The sequence below is a fragment of the Pelophylax lessonae genome (genome assembly GCF_965119305.1).
Source record: "Pelophylax lessonae genome assembly, chromosome: 6".
NCBI lineage: Eukaryota > Metazoa > Chordata > Amphibia > Anura > Ranidae > Pelophylax > Pelophylax lessonae.
Window position 1 is genome coordinate 191,387,601 of NC_138773.1, and position 22,722 is coordinate 191,410,322.

The 22,722-nt window shown below is 42.4% G+C and overlaps 1 protein-coding gene across 1 annotated transcript in view; it reads right to left on the reverse strand.

The window, feature by feature from the left end:
* Positions 1-15,040, reverse strand: part of KIAA2012 — a 270,773-nt gene extending 255,733 nt beyond the window's left edge. Inside the window, exons 1-2 of the mRNA XM_082262270.1 lie at positions 14,701-15,040; positions 174-455 (exon numbers count right to left, since the gene is read on the reverse strand). Coding sequence (XP_082118396.1) covers positions 174-455; positions 14,701-14,787 — 369 coding nt within the window. The 5' untranslated portion in view covers positions 14,788-15,040. The remainder of the gene's footprint in view (positions 1-173; positions 456-14,700) is intronic.
* Between the last annotated feature and the right edge of the window lie 7,682 nt (positions 15,041-22,722).

Here is a 22,722-nt window from a genome sequence, read left to right on the forward strand (position 1 = left end):
TAAAACCGCCCGCTCCCGCAAGATTTGCATTGGGTCCCGCGGGAGCCCAAACCCAATGCAGCCCTCTACAGCCAACCATGATTCATTTGAACCTAATATAACACTTTTGGACTGAAATATCAATGCTGATTATCTGATTTTTTATTTATTATTACCTTAAATTGCTACTTTACCTGTTTTCGCCCATAAGATAGAATAGCTCCAGACAAGTCCAGAAGCGTGCTGAGCTCAATCTTGAACTTTTTTCTCTTGTATCGATGACGTCTATGACCATGTTTGTCTTGTGATGAATTCCATGCCGGCAATGCCAAATCCTCAGAATAAAGAACCAGGGGCCCCTTTTTAGTACTGTAGGTTTTGTGTGTGGGAATCTCCCAATAGTTGTGTGAAGCACATTTTCCATTCAAGAATCTTCTAAGTTGAAAATCATGGTGGGATCTCCAGTTGAAGTAATCCTAGATAATTGTAAATGTACACACATATGAGAACATGTGCATGACTAAGCAAGAATACATTTTTGTTTAAAATGTATGCCAAAATTAAATGAAAAACATGTTTTGTCCTCTACACATGCACAATTCTCCTTGTTTTATCCCTTTAAACGTGCTGCAAGTACAGAAAAATCATTGTTGATGCTCCAGAAATATAGTGTGCTCTTCTTGGTCTTGACAACACAACATGGTGAATTTAATAAGACTGGAGCAACCAGAATCTGGAGCAGGTGAGCATGGCAACCAACCAGCTTCTATCTTTCATTTTCAAAGCTTACCTGAACAAGCTGAATATGGAAGCTGATTGGTTACTGCGCACAGCTCATTCAAATCCTGTCTTCTCCGGTTTTAGTAAATTCCCCCCACTAGGTTCTTGGCACTAAATTCCAAAGCATGTGTTGTCAGCTATGCCTACTTCAATTCTGATGGATGAGATTGAACACAGACCTCTCTGATCTTCCTCCTTGTCTTCATAACCCCTCCTCATACACAGGCAAGGGAACACAGGAAGTTATCAGCTAACAAGATTTCTGGAAAAATCAACAGTTATTTTTTGAATTTATAAATCAGATATAACAAAAGACTTTCAGTTCTATATTTAGCAGACCAAAAGGAAGCAAATAACAGCAGTGTAAATAGAAGTTTATTGCTTGGGTTTACAAACACAAGCCTTAAATCTTTTTTCTTTTTTTTTAGTAATTCAATGTTTTTACGAGTCTTTTACGAAGTTACTCACCTGAGGATTCTAAAAGTAACAGCACTTCCTGTTACAGGCTGACCTTAGCCACTACCTCAAAATTAGTAGCCACTTTGTCAGGCTGCTTTGCAAGCCATTTGACCACTGGGCAGCCTATTTGATATACATCAAATAGTAGTCTAATAATAATAATAATAGTAGTCCAATTGTAGTCCAGTTGGGCAATAATAATAATAGTAGCCCAACTACCAACTAAGGCAGGCCATTGACAAAGCAAATTTCGTTCCTGCAACCACGAGTTGCAGTAAAGAAATTTGCATGATTCCCCCATCGACACTGATAGTGCTGACAGGGGAACTCCTCCTTCCGAGCAATTGTCTGCTAGGGGGGGGGGGGGGGGGTTGGGGGTCTGGGGGGCTGTCCCCACCTACAGAAGAGAGTAATTATTGCTTGCAGCTGTTGCAGCCTCTAGCGAGAATGCTAGTGAAACCGGCAGGCTGGTTGTGCTCAAATTGATCAATTAATCAACTTGGTACTTTCAGTCTGCTCATACACGGTTCAAATCTTGGCTGGTTCCTGCTGAACCGACCAAGATTCGAAAAGTCTATGGCCGGCCTAAAAAAATGCTCATAGTAGACTGACAATGCTGTTACTAATTGAGAGGCAATGGCTTAGCGTTGTCAGCCTGCAACAGGAAGTGATGTTACTGCCAGAATCTCCAGATAAGAACATTTGCAACAGGTTCTCAAAAAGGTATTTATTTGGACTTTTAAGCATCATTTTGGTGTTATTTCCCCTTTTTTTTATTTAACTTATGCCAAGGTTAGAATGCATTTAAAATAGTTGAGCATGGAAACATCAGATGATGTAGGTAATGAGTAATTTTGGGAAGAGCCCTCTACACAGATGTTTGAATGTTATAATTAGATAACAGATCAATACATTTATCAAAGTCTGCTAAAACATTTACAGTTCTGGGTGGACTTGCTCAACAGAATTAGTACTCTTCACCTATATCTAAAAAGCTAACAACTTATTAATTAGAGAGGCAAAGGTAACTAGGTACTGGGAATCTTTATAGCAGAGGCTCCAATTCATTGATGGAAACAGCTATTGCCTGATCCCTTCAAATAGTGCAAATGATGGATCATTTAGTTTGATTATTTATTTATGAACTTTATTAGTTATTTCACGGATTATTTATTTAATTAATTGTATTTAGTTTAATTGCACTATATATGAATGTACAATGTTTGTATTATGAATATATGAGACCCTGTTTTTTGCACAAGCACTTTAAGTGTATCACTGTTAAGTATATACTTTTTGTTGTTGGTATAGTTTTTCGGTTATAAGCAGCGCAGGTACTTTATGATTTACTGATGGATCATGCCAAAGTGTGCTATACCCTAGACCACTGATGGCGAACCTTGGCACCCCAGATGTTTTGGAACTACATTTCCCATGATGCTCATACACTCTGCAGTGTAGCTGAGCATCATGGGAAATGTAATTGCAAAACATCTGGGGTGCCAAGGTTCGTCATCACTGCCCTAGACCTAGCACCACTACTGGAGGGTGTCCCACACTTCTGGTTGAGGGGCAGTGGTTGCCTCTAGTGCTGGGTGGGATCCTCATCTTTAAGAGATAATGGCTGAGGAGATCCAAGTTTTAACAAAAAATAAAAAAGGTGACCTCATTCATAAAACCTTCCCCAACCCCAGTCCCTACTGCACTTAGCGCCTTCTTTATAATTAGAGCTATATAAAGATATCAGCACAGGCAAGAAGAACCATATTCTATGGTGAATGAAGGTTATCATGCACACACAGTACACGTTAGGACTGCAACACTCTTCTGTAAACACAGGAATGCTTATCCATTTACCGTATATACTCGAGTATAAGCCGAGTTTTTCTGCACATTTTTTTGTGCTGAAAACGTCCCCCTCGGCTTATACTCGAGTCAAGGAAAAAAAAAAAAATTTCCTGTCCGCTCCGACGGGTTTAAGGTTTAAAAATGGCGCCGCCCGTCGCATACATGTCACCGCGCACGCGCTGCCGCCGCTCGTGTAATTTCGGCTAATCCCGGCGCCGCTCGGGAGAGGCCGGGAATAGCCGAAACTATACGAGCGGCGGCGGCACGTGCGCAATGATGTGTCGGCGCCGGGCGGCGCCATTTTTAAAATGAAGGCGCCTCTGGAACAGGTAAGTGAAACAGCTTCACTACCTGCCATTATGCAGGGCTGCGGGCACACTACAAGGGATGCAGTGCTGCGGGCATGGTCCACATGTACCATGCCCACAGCACTGCATCTCCTGTAGTATGCCCACAACCCCGGATCCTCTTGTACCATGCCAGTACCCTGCATTCTCCTGCACCATGCCAGTCACCCTGAATTCTCCTGCACCATGCCAGTCACCCTGCATTCTCCTGCACCATGCCAGTCACCCTGCATTCTCCTGCACGATGCCAGTCACCCTGCATTCTCCTGCACCATGCCAGTCACCCTGCATTCTCCTGCACCATGCCAGTCACCCTGCATTCTCCTGCACCATGCCAGTCACCCTGCATTCTCCTGCACGATGCCAGTCACCCTGCATTCTCCTGCACCATGCCAGTCACCCTGCATTCTCCTGCACCATGCCAGTCACCCTGCATTCTCCTGTACCATGCCAGTCACCCTGCATTCTCCTGTACCATGCCAGTCACCCTGCATTCTCCTGTACCATGCCAGTCACCCTGCATTCTCCTGCACCATGCCAGTCACCCTGCATTCTCCTGCACCATGCCCGCCGCCCTGCATTCTCACCCTAGGCTTATACTCAAGTCAATGATTTTTCCCATCTTTTTGTGGTAAAAGTAGGGGTCTCGGCTTATACTCGGGTCGGCTTATACTCGAGTATATATGGTACTCCATGAATATTCTAAATTTGTTTGTTACACAGAGCAAAATATTAGGGCATACCATCTCTTCTTATGTATGGGTACTCTAAAGGAAACCTGCAGTGAGAGAAATATATAGTTTGCCACTGCTTACATCTCTCAATGAAATGCTAATTGTTTGGCTTTCACGCCGATCTAAAGTCTTCAATACTTTATAGGTAATTGATCTGTAAGAAACATGCAGCAAAGTCTGCCGTAGGTGAGAATTAGATATCTGCATATTTATTTTAGGACGGTAAATCAGAGATCAAAGTGGCAGAATGACAGCCAGGCAACAAGCATTTTTTTTTTAATGGAAAGGTATGCCATGTAAGTCTACATATTTCAGAATTATTTTAAATGATTCCTGTAAGCAAGGACTACTCTCGAAAAATCTCATTTTCAGTGTTCAACATTGAAAGAACTTTGCTGTGCAAACATAGAGGCTTTTGCATATCACAGTAAAACTACTATATATAAACTCATGGCTTCACTTTCAAGTATTGCATGCTGGTAACATGATTACTTTACAGGATGTGACATTTGCAAATATTTAAACCTTTTGGCTCATAACCATCCCTGGGATCAAAAGAAAACATGGAGGAGCTGGCGTAACGACCATCAAAATTCATAGCAGCTGTGCTCAGGTCCGTTCCAACACCTGATATGTGACACATTTTAGGCTAATATCTCAAGTCCACATGACTGTTTCAGCTTTGTATAGTTCACTCTATGTCCCTTGATGGCACAAACAGCAAAAAAAGAAATGTACATATAAAACTCATGTGTTTTATAATTATGAAGCACTCCTAACATCCATAGTGAAAATCTATCTATTATCATGATGAAGTATGCTGGGTTTATAGGAGCTAATCCATTTTGCTTTGTGTTATACCCATGTATATACAGACTGGAAACAAATGACGAGGTATTTTGTAACATGGAAGAAATGATGCACATCATTGTATCATTGCAAATTACCGTCACTGTCACTAATGTTGGGGGTTATTATAACGGTGATTGACAACAATGTTGGTGATTAAAGTGGTTGTAATGAGTGAAGTGTGCAGCTCCCCCCTCAGCCCGCCTAATACCAATCTCGATCCAGGAATGTGCACGAGACCTGGGGCTCTCCCAGGTCTCTCCCTAGTGATTGGCTGAGATGCAACAGCAGAAGCTTTTGGCTCCCGCTGCTGTCAATCACAGCCAGCAAGGCGAGAGCGATGGGCGGGGCTGAGCTACGCTCTCTGTGTCTAATGGATGCAGAGAGTCGGCTCGGGAGTGAGCATACAGGAGTGCCCCCACAGCAAGTGGCTTGCTATGGGGGCACTCAGCAAGGGAGAGGGGCCCAGAGCATGAGGAGAGGAGACCCGAGAAGAGGAGGAATGGGGCTGCTCTGTGCAAAACCACTGTTATTTTTTTTAAATAAAAATGTTTCCTTTACAATCACTTTAATATTGCAGTCACTGACACCAATGTGGGGGTAGCTGCTGTCGCTTACACCAATATTTGTAGCTAATATTGCAATCACTTACACCAGTGTTGGGGGTTGATATTGCAGTCACTGAGACCAATGTTAGGGTTTGTATTGCAGTCACTAACACTAATGTTGGGAAATTATACTGCAGTCATTGACACCAATGTGGGGGGTAATATTGCCATCACTGACACCAATTTTGGAGGTTATTATTGCAGTAACTGACACCAGTGTTGGGGGTTGTTATTGTAGTCACTGATGCCAATGTTGAGCAATGTTATTGCAGTCAATGACACCAATGTTGGGGGTTATTTTTGCAGAATGTAGTTTATAGCATTGCAATCATTTACAAAATATTCCTCTTCCTGATTTAGAATGTGTCAAAACATTTTTTTTAGCACACTAAACTCAAAAGGTTGCCTATCCTTGCTCTATAGTGAATACTATAACATGTTTATTAAAAAGATTCTAAAGAAATACTCTAAGCCTGGGCTATGCAAACTGTGGCCCTCCCATGGGGCATAGTCCCATGAGGCATAGCAAGACTCTGACAGCCACAAGCATGACACTCAGGGGCAGAGGCATGATGGGATTTGTAGTTTTGCATTAGCTGGAGGGCCACAGTTTGCATATCCCTGCTCTAAACATTATACTTTGGAAAATACAGATGCTTTGATTGGTTCGTCCCAGTATTAAATTATTATACAGGTGGAAAACTGTTGCAAGAAACTAGGGCACAGAACTTAATTAGGAGACAGAAGTGGGGTCACTGGAGTAAGATCACAGAGAGCCAAGTTGGTAAGAGGAAGGCGGAAGGGATTAGAGCCAAAAAGGCAACTCAGGATAAAGTCAATAACAAGACAGAGGTTGGCAATGAGAGGCAGGATGCAAGACGAAATTAGAAATAAGAAGACCAACATAACCATACCTAGCCAGGTCACAATGAAGGTCGGCCAGCTGATCAAAAATACAAGGCACACAGAACAGACATACAGATGATCACTCAGCAACTATGTCAAAGCCTCTGGGTCCCTATAAAGAATAGACAAAATATACTGGTGGCTTTATGCATATCGATATGCATCCACATGCTTGGGTACATGTAAATATGCACAAATTTCCATAAGACACACATGCCTTTGTGTCTGGATAGCCAGCCTATGTAGAATTTGGGCTAAACAGTATATTGTCCATGAAAGCAATGTTCGTGGAGCCTTTATAGAGGCTAGCCAAAACTAAATGGTGTTTCTGCACAGATGGATAGGCATGGATGTGTTTCTAGACAGATGGGTGGGCAAATGTGAAAATGCCTGGACACATACACATGTTGCAATAAGGCATGCACGCCTTTATGCACAAACACTGGCAAGAAATCAGTGACTTTACCTTAATGATAAAACCAACACCAATCCAGAAAAGCACATTTTGCCAGTTTATACTCTACTGATTGAAAATAATATATTCTCTATGTAGCCTCATAGTTTAAATATAGTTTATCTAGCCTCTGTAGTTTATCTTGGATGATAACTGCACTAAATTAACATACAATTAGAAATCTAGGTGAAAAGCTACACACACTTACTAAAATATAGCAGAAAAGCATGTAAAATGTGTTTATAACATTAAAGTGGAGTTCCACCCAAGTGTAGAAGCTCCGCTTATCTGCTTCCAATCCTCCCCCTCTTCTTTTGGCACTTTTCAGGGGGGAGTGGATGCCTGTCAAAAACAGGTACCCACTCCAACTTCCGTGTAAGGGCACTGCAGTGACCTACATTAATTGCGGCCCCTCCTCCTTCCCCCCGCTGCCTTTTGGGAAACACACACAGGTCCCAGAATACAGCGAGATCATTCAGAAAGCGCAGGGTGACTCATGCATGCGTTGTAGGAAACAGCCTGTGAAGCCGCTAGGCTTTACTTCCTGTTTCCCTTAGTAAGGATGCCGGGCCCTGCACTCGGAGCTGAAGGACAGGTCGGCTTCGAGTGCCCACATCGTGGGCTCCCTGGACAGGTAAGTGTCCTTATATTAAAAGTCAGCAGCTACAGTACTTGTAGCTGCTGACTTTTAATTTTTTTAACACAGGTTGGAAATCCACTTTAAAGATGAATTTGAGGCAGATATAAAAGAATCCAAATAATGCAGGTCTGTATTCAATGATACATAGTCAGATGTCATTTTATAAATATAAGCTGGGTAAACACCTAACATTTCCTTGGTATCGGCCTCTTGAATTCCCCAGTACAGCAGCACTGCTGTGAGAGGGAGGGGCAGCTCAAGGAACCAGCCAGTGGCAGAAGTGAGCCAATGGGGGAGATTTACGAAAACTGCTGCACACAGCATCTGGTGCAGCTGTCAAAAAAGCTAAGGAGTTTTCATTCACAACTTACCAACCAGCCAGCGACCAACCGAATTAACCTGTCAAATAGTATGAAAAACAGGGGTTTAGTTGCACACATTTGCAAATGCATGCGTAAGCTGCAGGTCCTGGCAAGGCACCCTGATATCTGCAGACCCTAACTGTACCTTTAACCACTTGCCGACCACCTGCCGCAGATATACTGTGGCAGGCTGGCTCGGCTGCACAAATCGCCGTACCCAATACGTCGCTCCCTGGGAGCGAGCATGGGGGTGTGGGCCCCTGACAGCGCGCGCCCCCATGCTCGCTTCCAAAGAGCGACGTATTGGGTACGGCGATTCGCGCAGCCGAGCCAGCTTGCCGCAGTATATCTGTGGTGGGCTGTTGGCAAGTAGTTAAAGGTATAGTTAGGGCCTGCAGATATCAGGGTGCCTTGCCGGGGCCTGCAGCTTACGCATGTGTTTGGAAAAGAAGAAAAGCGCCACTCTAAGTGCAGTAGACTCGGTAATTTATTAAACATCTACCATACTGGGTACTCACAAGATAAAAAGAATAAAAACATGGTGAATGTTGCTCAAAAGATCGGTTGTTCCACTGCCTGGGCGAGGAGGGACTGATGTGCTCCAAACGAATCCGTGTCCGACTGCGAGAGTAGGCCTACGTCATCACACCCCACGCTCCACGCCCAACCCGGAAGTCCGCCGCCGGAGGCGCTACAGGTGTCCCCTGGGTCCGGATATCGCTGACTCTCGCAGTTGGACACGGATTCGTTTGGAGCACATCAGTCCCTCCTCGCCCAGGCAGTGGAACAACCGATCTTTTGAGCAACATTCACCATGTTTTTATTCTTTTTATCTTGTGAGTACCCAGTATGGTAGATGTTTAATAAATTACCGAGTCTACTGCACTTAGAGTGGCGCTTTTCTTCTTTTCCAGTATCTTGCAAGTTTTCTTCTCCACTTGAGATTAAGCTGCCTTCAGGAGTGCACAGACCGGTCCCACTTATGGACTTTATGGACTTTCTAGAAGACCATTCAGGTCCGTTTAATCTTCCCATATGATCTATAGGAGGCCATTGAGGTTTACCTTTGAGTCCTGTTGCGCCAGTCTATTTATGTTTGTTTACGCATGTGTTTGCAAATGTGTGCAAATAAACCCCTCTTTTTAACACATACTGTTAGACGGGTTAATTCGGTTGGTTGCAGGCTGGTTGGTAAGTTGTGACTGGAAATTCCTTGGCTTTTTTGACATGCGTTTGCCCTTCCAGTGCTCCTTGCTGTTAGCACCAGTTATAGGTGGGGGAAGTGACAATTTTTTGTATATCTGATGCAGCTGTGCATAGAAATCTGTCAGTTTCTAGGTTTTATTGTCAAAGCTTAATTGAACAAGCTGAAGTTAGAAGCTGATTGGGTACTATGCACAGCTGCACCAGATTCTGTGTGCACCAGTTTTAGTGAATTTCCCCCAATCTGTCTACTACATCTCCTTTCATTGTCCAATCACAGGCTAAGGGAGGGAAACACTGCACGATTCCCCCACCAACACAGTCCGTGCTGATGGGGGAATCCCTCCCACAGAGTTATTGTATTCTCCCAACATGGGGGTTGGGGAAGCCGTTTCCACCAGGAGGACACAGTGATTATTGCTAGCATATTTAACAGCCGCTAGCGATAATCACATGTACAATCTAATAAGCTTGTTGTACCCAAGTTGATCGATTGATCAACTTGGGTACATTCAGCCTGCCCATGCATGGTTCAAATTTTGGCCAGTTCAACAGGAACCAACTATGGCCAGCTTTAGTATAGCCTAACTGTCGCAGCAAGAATATAGGTTCTGACCTGCAATACAGTGTTGTACAGTGGGGCTGAGTTGTGTAAATCTCCGAACTGGATAAACAGAAATATCAATTCATTAGAAGATAAAACAGCCCATATACTGTTCATGTATTTCATTTGTGTAATTAGCTGTTTGCCTGGAGTTTAGTCTTAAAATCAAAGTTCATGTAATCTTTGCAATAATAACTAACTGAAAAAAACTGTATTACTTCCCTATCACAAACCTAAACACAAAGCTACGGCCTGCCTGGCATTAGCCTGTAAATGCCAATTCCCATAGCCCATTACAGCATACATTTCAAGATCAAAGTCAACAAAACAAAAATAATTTCATTTTGCTATTGCTAGCCAATGAATGATAGCTAAAAAAAAAACCCCATAGAAGCCAGTATTAAATAATTCCTAATTTTAAGAGGGCACCCTTTTTGTGAAAAAAAGGTTAGGGGCATTCTTTCGTTTGGGTTCCAGACATGAAAATCAGCTTTCAACTTTTAAAATAACTTTTATTTGGGCTGCCTTTTGGCAAACACCACTTCTTGCATACTAGCAGCCTGTCCGCCAAAGTGCTCCAGAATAGATTTATCAAGTGTTAGAGAAGGGTTGCCTGAGCTTTCAGACACAAATCCCGACAGTAAATGGAACAAGTTTTTTCATCTCATTAATCACACTTTGTACATGCTGATAACAATGTACAGCCTACAAGCTCCATCTGTCCCTGTAAGCACCCTGGATCAATCTAATTTCAAAAGTAAAAGCATATTCACTTGGTACGGCCCTTTCCAAACTTGTAAATATCAGCCGTCATTCATCAAGTCATTGGATAGAATATCCATTGGAAACATCAACAGATACTTGCATGACCATTGTCAGCTTAGCTGCTGGCAGTACCATGGAACATGCTGGCTTTGCAATATTAGCGTTTCAATTAATATAATGTTATATTTAATGTTTTTTTTTTAGACCATAAAGGAAAGTAAAATATTTATGCATGTTATTATAGTGGATTTTTTAAAATATAGTAGCAAGGATAGGTAGTGTGACAGGAAGTCAGGTAAATCTGTGGGTGTTGTCACAGACGGGAGATACATTTCTGCCTTGTTTAGACAATTCACCAATTACTATCAGGCGTCGGCTGCGGAGTTAGCCAGAAAGGTTTAAGGACGTTGGAAAGCTTCAGCTATTCAGAATGAGGCAATTAAGGCCTCTATAAGTTATCCAGAGGATGACTACTGATTGCTGCATCCTGAGGCTTTGTGCGTTAAGGAGAGCAGTGAGCTGAGAAAGACTTCTGAAGGTGAGGTGGTGTTGACTTTTTCTGTGTGAAAAGAAAACAAATAGAGATTTCTGCTGTATGACCAACAGTGTCTGCCCAGCAGTAGGTTGGGACAGACTACATAGGTAGGTTCCTGTGTTGTGAAGGTAGACGCCCCAAGTGGCCAGGGTTTATTTTATGTTTGTTTGATTAATGCTGTTTGGATGCTTGCACTTGTTTCCAGCAAGTTGGAAGAATAAACCATAGACCGTTGTTTTCAACCACTCCTTGGCTGTCTCTCTGTATAGCGAACCCACCCAAGGGGTCACCCACACCCGCTACTGAGCCAACCCCTTACAGTAGTTATAATGAGAATGTCAAAACCAGTGGGTAACCCTAAATCCCTGGGGCACAGAATCTCGGGTACACCAGGTGCTTGATTGAGCCCCTTTGCACAATGGGTGAACCAGGCAGTGAACAAGAAGTCAAATAAGAAGCTAAACCACCAACAGAAGAACTAGTCAGTTATATGCTCAGCTTAAAAAAGGAATGGTGGAACTAAAGATGGACTAGTAAGGACTCCATGACCTGCATTATTTTCCTTAGTTTGCCTACTAAGTGCTGTTGTGTGCAATGCTAAAAAGGTTTATTAGAAAATGAGATTCCAGGTGGTATGATGACTGACAGTTCGGAGTTCCAGGATGTGCTTGGTGAAAGGAATGAGTAGCAGGCCCACTGGCGTCTGATTCCCAAGGAGTTGTCTTCTGGGTAAAAACCTTTCCATTTGATGAGGTAAAGCACCTGATTAAGCCTTTTGAAAGAATCCAAGATGCCTCTAACTCTTCTTTTTTTAAATATAAAAGGTCCTGGATGTGCTGAAAAATGTATTAAGGAAGGAGCTATTAAATGCTCGTGAATTCCTAGTATGGCTGGGAAATCAAGTTTGAAGATAACTGGACTAATTGCAAAACTAACATGAAAAGAACTAATAAAACTGAATGGGAGCTATTTTAGGCATAGTCATTGGAGCTTAAAATATTTCTAAAGGCAATTTTTTTTTTTTTACTTTTTAGCTTTGGATAGAGTAGAGAGGAATTAGAACTTTTGTCGGGTTTTTGCTTCTGTCTGTGCCCTCATTAATGTGATTTACCATCTTTGTTTGCCCTGTTTACCATTATCATCAAAAAAGAAAGTAAAAGAAAGTCCCAAATTTTGGGTTGACACAAGAACAGGAATAGAGGGGAAATCTTCCAACAGGGACACAGGGTGGAGCTTTGAAAAAGACCTTTGGGCTGAAACACGTTATATGTATATTATGCAGTACTTTCTTATGTACAGCACTGTCTGATGTTTTTGATCAACTTTAAAAGATGATGATTTTGCCCTGATGTGGAGGCACTAACCGCACTATGTCTAGTTAACCACTTTCCACCTGTACTATAGCTGATAGAGGGCTACAGCGCAGGCCTCTAGTTCTGGGAGAACACCCATAGACGTTCTCCCACATGCGCGCCTCGTGTGCCCCCTGGGGTGTGCATTGAGCGTGCTTTGTGACCGCTGTGTGCTTTGGACACAGATGATCACAGGTTGAGTGAGGTAAAGGGCCAATCACAGAGGCCCTTTACCACGTAATCAGCTGTATCCAATCACTGCTGTCACAATGTAAACAGCAGTATGTCGGTTATTGGCTTTCCTTTCCTCACACAGAGATAGCGTGTGAGGAAAGGAGAACCAATCTGGCAGGACACAGTGAGTACAGTGAGTACAGCATTTACACTGATAATCAGTGCCCTGATCATCAGTACACTCATTATCAGTGCAGCCCCATCAGTGCAGCTTATCAGTGCCCATTAGTAATGGCTCATCAGTGCAGCCTCGTCAGTGCCTCCTCATCAGTGCAGCTTATCAGTGCCCATCAGTGCCCCCTTCATCAGCCCACATCAGTGAAGAAGAAAAATTCCTTGTTTGCTAGATTTTATAACAGAAACTAACATTTCTTTCCTTTTTCATTTATTTAACAAAAAATTAAAACCCCAGTGGTGATTAAGGCTACGTTCACATCTTGGCGTTGCTATTACAGGTGTTTTTATGGGCGTTTTTTCAGGCGTTTTTATGGGCGTTTTTGCAGGCGTTTTACAGGCGTTTTTTGTGCAGGCGTTTTTAGATTGAATAGAGACCAATGGAAAACGCCTGTAATCTGCCCAAAAAGAAGCTCATGTACTTTTTTGAGCGTAGGGCGTTTTGCTCACAGCGTCAAAACTCTCAGATGTAAACAGGGGCCATTGAAATGAATAGGATTTGTCTTGTTCGGCGTTTTGAGAGCTGATCCTAGAGCAGAAAAACTCCCCAAAAACGCCCCAAAACGCCTACATGTGAACGGAGCCTAAATATCACTAAAAGATGTGACACCACTGAAAGTTGAAAATTGGCCTGGGCAGGAAGGGGAGTGAAAGTGCCCGTTATTAAAGTGGTTAATCTTGTTTTGCGCTGGAGCACACCGATGTTGCTTCCCAGTCCTATTACAGGGGATGTAACAAGCATATTTACAGTTTCTGGACTGCCCGCCGCACATTTCCTGCGGCAGGCTGGCCCTCCTGCGTGAACTGACTTAGCCCTACATCGGTTGTGATTCCCCTGGGCACCCGCGATCGCTCCCCGATGAGAGAGAAGGGCGGTCGGATGTTGTAAACACAGCCGACCGTTCTTCTCTCTGAAATGATCACAGAGCGCTTCTATATAGGATCACAGGTCTCTATGGTCACCGCCCCCCCTTCCCCACAGTTAGAAAACACTCCCCTAGGTTCACATTTAACCCTTTGATCACCCACTAGGTTTACCCCTTCCTTGCAAATGTCATTATTACAGTAACAGTGCATATTTTTAGCACTGATTACTGTAGTAATGTCACTGGTCCCCCCAAATGTGTCAAAAATGTCAGTTAGGGGTCTGATTTGTCCGCCGCAATGTCACAGTCTCGCTAAAAATCGCAGATCGCCGCCATTACTAGTAATAAAAATAAATAAATAAAAATGACATAAATCTTTCCCCTAGTTTGTAGACGCGATAACTTTTGAGCAAACCATTCAAAATACGCCTTTTGCGATTTTTATTTACCAAAAATATGTAGCAGAATACAATATGGCCTAAAAGGATGAACATTTTTGATTTTAACTTTTTTTTTCGGAATGTTATATTGCAGAATGTGAAAAATATTTTTTTTTTTATTCAGAATTGTCGCTCTTTTTTTGTTTATAGTGCAAAAAGTACAAATCGCACAGGTGATCAAATACCGCCAAAAGAAAGCTCTACTTGTGGGAAAAAAAGGACATCAATTTTATTTGGGTACAGTGTCGCACGACCGCGCAATTTTCCGTTAAAGTAAGGCAATTCCGAATTGCAAAAAATAGCCTGGTCATTAAGGGGGCAAATCCTTCCGGTCCAGAAGTGTTTAAGGGTGAGTTGGCTGAATTGTTTTCTATACAGGAGATTGGAAGTACCCGCCAGTATCTTTCCAAATTGAAATACTAGTTTTGGGTGGATTGGCTTTTTGTGGGACATTAATAAATTATTGGATTTCAAGTTGGTGACGCTTTTTATACAGTAATACCATACTAACTGCAAAGAAAAAAAAAAAACTTCTGATAATATAAGTAATCGTTTTCTTACCTGTGGTTCATAGCGGATCTCTATTCTCTCTTGGGTAGTTTTGATCACCTGGGCATTCCCTCGGCTTAGCAAGGAGAGAGTTGACATCTTTCATGGCCGAGCTCTCCTGAGACTTTCAATCCCAGCAGCCCCCACCACACTCACATTCCTCTGCTTTGAGCTACAAGCTGATTGTGATGGAATGCTTTCCTACAGATCCACAGAAAATGTCCAGAATTGTCCAATGATTAATATTTAAGTAAGAAGACAAAGTTTTATAAAAGTGTTGAAGATTTCTGTACTGTGCTCTCAGACCCGCCCTTTGCTTACACTGTTTGTGTTGTCTTTGCTGCACTGGTTGCTAGCCTGCACCATCTGAACATCTCTCATACTCCTCACTGCTCCTCATTGTTAAAAGAGATTGTTTCCAGTGTTACCTTGGTAGCAGATTGGGAAATCAGGAACCCTCGGGGACACTGAAAATGCCAGCACTTTAAAACTGGTGCAATTCAGTTGGCAAAACCCAGCTAATGCATAAACAGCTCAGACAAAGTATACACTTTTGTTTTAACAGTTCTAATTCTTATAGATTAGAATCCAGTATATAAATATACATTTATTGCATAAAATATAACAGTGCTGTAGCTAGAAGACAAATATTGTTTTCAAAATGCGTTATCTTTGTGCGTGTTTTCTAGTTTACTCATTGGAAAAGTAAAATGATTTGTGACTTAAAAAATGCAGCATTTAAAATGTAACAAATATATACCAACAAAGAACAATCTCTGCCAGGGGGTAAGAACATGAGGTCAATCAAAATGTAACTATGTAACTAATCTCTGCATAAGAAAACACCCCTCCCTCTTTTCACAATTCCCCCCTGCTATACTTTTAATCTCAGGCTAAAATGACCCCAGAAAATATGCAGCTTACCATGCTCGCTTGTGTTTCAAGAATAATGCACATATTAATACATGGGAAAATCCAGTTTTAAAAAATCTATTGATACAGTACAGTGTGTAATAAGATAAATAAACTCATCTCACATGTGTTAACGTGTATGTATAGTCAAAACTATTTTTTGAAATTGTGAGTAGAGTAGTTAAGTTTTAATCCTTTTTATATTTCAATATTTTTATTGAAAAGATCTAGTAATAACAGAGATAACACTGGAACAAAGCCAATTCTCAAGTTGTCAACATATCAAGACACAGGTGAATAAAATATGAACAGCAAGGATAAGTAGAATCCAACATCAGAAGAAAAAAGGGCATACAACCAGCAAAAAAAGGTCGCAGGTTAATATCCAGAGGTTAAATGTACTATCCATCACCATAAGGAAATAAAACAAAAAACACATAATCTCGAGCAATGATGGGCACGAGAGTAAACATTTCTTATTTGTAACCAGGGATACAGCTATGTATGATGGAGGGCAGGAACAAGGGCATGGTATGGGGGAAGAGATGGGGGGAGCAAGTGGGGGGGGGTAATGGGTGAGAGGAAAATAATGGGTAATGAGTAGCGGGGAGACCCCAGACGCTAATACCTGAAACTATCCTTGGGCACACAACTGTATAAAGCCCCAAAGACAACCGAATGTACATTAAATGTAGATAACAGAGAAAGGGGGTATAGATAAAGAAAAAAAGGGGGGGGGGAAAGAAATAGAAAAAGAGGAGGGTCAACCCCAAGCTCATTGGGGAGCTGGGATATAACAAATCCACGAGTCCCCATATTTTATCAAACTTTTTAGAATTGTTATGAAGTATATGAGTGCGCTTGTCATTAACTATGATCCAATTAAGTTTACTCTTGATGTAGACGAGGGGAATAACCGACTGCATTCAATGCCTAGAAATTGTGATCCCTACTGCCAGCAATATATAAGTGATCTATTTCACAGACGCCCTGGGTACTTCATCAGGCAGTTTGTGAAAAAGAGCTGCTTTGGGGGATCTGCAAATGTGCACCACTGTCACCTAATTTATGAGGTTAAGTATCCTGATCCAAACCCTAGTCACGAGGGGGCACTGCCACCAAATGTGATGCATCATCCCCAACTGGCCACAACGTCGAAAACATTTTAGTGATGTGGAAGGATGCACTTTGGCTACCCTGGTCGGAACCAGGTACCAGCGCAGAAGTGTTTTATAATTAGCTTTGTTTAGAGTCGTATTATTGGAGACTTTAGAAAAATTATAAGCAATGCCCTTCCACTCAGTCAGATCAAATCTAAGGTTCAGGTCCTTTTCCCATTGGTTCATATAAGTAAGTTTTGAGTTTGGCTCAGTAAGAGAGGTATATACCGCAGATTTACTTCCCCTTAAAAAGACCCCTGGTTTGGCAAGATATTTTGAAATTCGTTAGTGTAAGGGGCCCCACTAGTAAGTTGAGTTTAGAGCCGGCATAGGACGTGATCTGATTGTATCGGAATATTTCACTAGAGGGCACTTACATCGTATCCTTAAAGTTTTGCAAGGAATATACTTGATCCCCATTAGGATAGTTGCCAATTCTTAACATCCCCTTATTAAGCCACCACTGAAATTAGCTCAGTACCAGACCAGGCAGAAACTCTGGGTTACAAAAGATGGGAGCTAACAGTGTATGTGGGGACGATAAAGAGTTGCAGTGACATATTCTGTCTTAAACTGCTAAAGAATGTGATGTTGATGGCTAGGAAGGCAAATTAATGATCCTTTGGCAAAAGGATGGCAAGAGAGTACCTCAATAGAGACCCACAGAGGAAAAGAGCCTTTAGCAGTAGTGTAGGCTAATTGGGCTATTTGAGCTGCATGAAAATATGCCAGTAGATTGGGAAGACCCGACCCATCCCTAAATTTTGAGATATATAATGTCTGTTTCTGCATCCGAGGTTTCCTGTTTTCCAGAACTTCAGCTTGTAGACGCTGTTAATCTGCCTTCTGGACCGCCACAGACAAAGTTCTAAAGTAGTATTCTGGGTAAGAACGTCATTTTAACTGAGTTTACTCTGCCAAACCATGATAGGGAATAATCTCCTCAGCGATGAAGGTCCTCCCTAGGTTTTTTAAACAATGGGGGGTAATTTGCCTTATACAGAGTCTCAATAGAGGATGTCAATTGTAACCTTAGATATGGAAGGGAATGATGTGCCTATTGAAAATGATAAGTATCCCGAAGGGCCTTTACCATTGCAGGGGATACTGAAATATTAAGTGCCATTGTTTTTTGAGAATTCAGGGAAAGGCCAGAAAGTTGGGAAAAATGGTCCAGCAGGGACAACAAGTTAGGTAGAGTCACTTAAGGATTAGTTATATACTTGAGGACATTGTCGGCAAAGGTTTGAATGATCGCCTTTTTTTGAGGCCTGGGAGATGTCTGCAAACACTTGAACTTTGTGGCCCTCAATTTCAAGATTCAGTTGTTCTATAGCATGACGCATAACTGCCTCTTTTATCCTGAAGAAGAGGGGCTTCATGATCACATCCCTGGGATGGGGGGTGATTAGGTTTCGGAGGAACCAGGGCCCTATGGATACGATTTATTTCCATGTAGATTTCATCAATGTCAGGCACTGGAGCTTGCATTAGAGAATAGGCATCTTTCACCGTTTCCGGAAGACCTCTGATACGAAAGTTATAGCGCCTAGCGCAATTTTCAAGGTCACCAATTTTAGCATAAGCCTCCTCAAGGCGGTCCTGCAGGTCAGTTAGTATGGTAGAATTTTGGGACACTCAGTGAAGTGTGTCATCCACTTTCAATTTAATGCTCTTCAGACGATTTCCGAACTCCTGGAACTCTTGCTTTATTTCAGAGGCCACTTTGTCGGTAGCCTTTGCTAGCTCCCTCTGTAATAAATCTGCAAAGCGAGCCAGAAGTATTGGGTCTCCTGAGTATTGTGGCTGGATAGATGGAGAGCAGGGGGATCAGCAGGGCTGTCTGGATCAAGCTCCTGGCTGCTGGGTTGGCTGAAAAGAATGTCTGCAATCTCCCTGTCTAGGGCTGAGGAAGCATGTGAATCCTGGCCTGGGGATGAGGCTGCAGCCTGTGAGGGAGACCTTGCAGGGCTAGACGGTGAACAGGGATTGTCAGTAGGCTCACCTGTATCTGGAGAGGCTGTGGAGGAGCCTGTCTTGTGACTTCCAGAACCAGGAGGTTGGGATTTGGTCCACTGTGGAAGTGGCAAGGTGACACGTGTGTGCCATCTTGCTTCCCCTGCCCGCTGCTCGAGTCAAGTTGTGGGAGCCGCCCTGAGGCTTTCCAAATGGCCAATGAGACATCCAGCAGGGTGCCGATCCTCCTTGCAAGTGAATTGGGTGATTAGGCAGTGCAGTGCAGGTGGAGCGCGGAGCCGCTAGATCTGGCTGTTATTGCCGGGAATTTGCAGAGCGGCTCAGAGGTGCATCTGCCTCGGTCATCTTACGCATGCTCTTTCCGTGTTAATCCTTTTTAGGTTTAATTTTTGAGATTTCCTTTTACTTTCTGTTCTTGAAATGCAAGTGGGAGTAAATTCTCTTCTAAGGGCTTGTTTACACTAGTAGCAGGCACTGCGGCATCTCTGAAAAGCGATTTGTGGTTGGATTGGTTATCAGAGGCATTTGACTAGCTGTGAAGATGTAATATGTCTGTCTCCTCAAAGCCTGTTTTAACCTCCTAAATGCTGCATTACCACTCTGCAATCACGTGCATAGCATGCGGTTGTGAGGAGGTTACAGCATGGCCCCATTTACTAGAAAAAGTTGTGCTCAGAGGGCTCTAGAGTACACCCCAGCTGCTGCCTTTACGACATAAGGGTGAGTGGTTAGAGGGCCATAAGCCATATGATTTTATCCCCAACCACAAGTGCAAAGGAGCCCTAAGACAATTGCCACCAGAACAGGTGTCCCTGTTGGAAGATTCCCCTTGTTAATAGTTATTAATAAAAAGCACAGACAGCAATCCAAACTTGACAGGTTAGAATTCTTCCCCACATTATCCAAAAAATGTGACTACTACTACAAAAATAAACGTATGCCTATACCAGTGATTCTCAAACACTCGAGGCCCACTGCTGGGCCAAGGCCTACCTCCTGCAGGCCACACACAAGCAGAACTACTACTATATCTGTGAGAAATTACAGCAGAAATGAATGAAAAAGCCATGGTCCAGCAGTTCACTGAGTATAATGTGCAAACACAACCTGCAACCAATAAGACACTTTGAAGCTGAAGCAAACTTCTGATGTTGTCACATAACAATATCATATTTTACTGATTGGCTGCAGTTCCTGGGCACTTGGTTACACCTAATGATTACACATCACACTCAGCGAACTGCGGGACCGTGGCTGTTTCCTTCATTTGAGCTCAGGCAGCCCAACTAGTGGCATCTGTGCAAATCCTGCTGAGGATGCTTTCCTGTGACACGGAGCTCCTCCACTCTTGTCCAGTGTCTAGCCAATGCTCCACTGGGAACAAACTAGAAGACAGAGACAGCTGACAGCAGACAGAGGCAGCAGGACCAGAGCTGGCTGGTAGCAGATGGGCAGGTGCTTGGCTGGCAACAGGATGCAGGTGCAAGAACCAGGCAGAAATCGTACTGGTCAGGAGGCACTGGATAAGTAGCACTGGATAAGTAGGATGCAGGGTACAAGCGGGGTCAGTAGCAGACAGTCAGATCAGGCATAAACGGCAGGCAAAAGAATAGTCAGGACACAGGCCGAGGTCAGCAACCTTGAGGCAGATCAGGCAAAGGCAAGAGCAAATTTCAGGTACAAGCTGAGGTCAGGGTGGGTAGTGTTCAAGCATGATCAGAGGCAAGCTGAGCCAGGAAACAGAAGTCAAGAACAGGAACAGGTAACAGAGTACACAGAATCCTGTAGATCACACAGCAATGAACCTGTGTGCACGCTGGCATATTTGATCCCCTGCTGATTTTGTACATTTGCTCACTGACAAAGAAATGATCAGTATATAATTTTAATGGTAGGTTTATTTTAACAATGAGAGACAGAGTAACAACAAAAAAAAATCCAGAATAACGCATTTAAAAAAAGTTATGAATTGATTTGCATTTTAATGAGAGAAATAAGTATTTCACTCCTTCGCAAAACATGACTTGATACTTGGTGGCAAATACTTGTTGGCAATCACAGAGGTCAGACATTTCTTGTAGTTGGCCACGAGGTTTGCACATATCTCAGGAGGGATTTTGTACCACTCCCCTTTGCAGATGTTCTCCATTAAGGTTTTAAGCCTGACGTTTGGGAACTTAAACCTTCAGCTCCCTCCACATATTTTCTATGGGTTTAAGATCTGGAGACTGGCTAGGCCATTCCAGGACCTTAATGTGCTTATTTTTGAGTCACTCCTTTGTTGCGTTGACCAGGTGTTTTGGGTCATTGTCATGCTGGAACACCCATCCACCATCCATTTTCAATGCCCTGGCAGAGGGAAGAAGGTTGTCATCCAAGATTTGATGGTACATGGCCCCGTCCATCGATGCAGTGAAGTTGTCCTGTTCCCTTAGCAGAAAAACACCCCCAAAGCATAATGTTTCCACCTCCATGTCGTGGGGATGGTGCTCTTGGGGTCATAGGCAGCGTTCCTCTTCCTCCAAACATGGCGAGTTGAGTTGATGCCAAAGAGCTACAACTTTGGTATTTTTATATACACTTTCTCGGAGTACTCTTTTCCTTTATCTGGGGTTATGTGTGGCAACCTATAAAGTCAGTTTTTCTCTCTTTTCCCCTTTGTCGTGGTATCTATTTGGATGTGGTGCCACGTCAACAATTTGCACTTCATTTTTGCTCTACGTGGGAGAGTCAAATCGAAAATCACTTTAATTTAAACACTGCAATAATAATTTAACATACGTTATGTATTTGCTTAAGTTACTTCAGACATTTAATTTATCTTCTCAAAATGGAAAAGAACTTGTAAAAGAAAAATGTTTGGCAAGCCCTTCTATATACACAGGTGGGAAATGTGTTTGTATTTTATGTGTAAAAAATAAATCATTAAGAACAATGTTATTCAAATATTTTATGAGCTTAAAGACGCTATCTCTTGCAGAAATCTAAAAGTAAACACTACTCCTTTAAGTTGTTCACTTCTTAAGCAGGTATACATGAACAGTTTTTTTTTTTTATTCAACCACTAAGATAAACAGGATAGGGCAGAGGGGAAAGCCCTTCCAGGTTCCTTTTTCTGGTTGGGGAAAAATGGTTGAGATAACAAACATGAGGATTATAGTAAAGAACCTTTGATGAAGACAGGACATTTTCCTTGAATCTCCTTTTAAGGAGAACTTAGGGTATGTAGTCTTATAAAATAGTATCAAATGTCTCATGAATGTCCTTAGGCAGAAGCATTGCAATAAAGTTTTTGGGTGCATGAGATATGTCAGATAGATAATTTTTCAGGTATTGTCTGATGCTAGTCTGTTGGCAAGGGATGAAGCCAACCTGATCCTTATGAATCTGGGTTCATAAAAAATGGTAAAGAATATGTTACCCCAAAAATTCTTATTTCTAATATGTGCCTATTGTACCATGTACTAAAAAGTATCATATTCGCTTTGCATTACTTCCTTTGTGTGAAATACCTGGTGTTCCTGCCCATTCCCCTGCTTTCCTGTTTCAAACTGACCATGCTAGGCATGAAAGCACATCTACCTCAGCATGGTCAGTTTTCTGGCTGTGCTGGGAGCACAGCCTGCCTATCCTCCAATGATCAGACTTCTGTTGACACACTCCCTGTGCACAGCCATTCCCTGGGAAGATAAAGTGTCTTGCTATTTCTCCACCCCTAGCTCTCTAAGCCCCCAATGGAGCTGAGAACAGAGATTATGTGATCACTTATAAAAAAAAGCAAAAAATGGTATTTATAATTACATATACACAGTATACATATGTATATACAGTGTGTGTGTGTGTGTATATATATATATATATATATATATATATATATATATATATACACACTGCTCGAAAAAATTAAAGGAACGCTTTTTAATTAGAATATAGCATCAAGTCAATTAAACTCCTGGGATATTGATCTGATCAGTTAAGTAGCAGA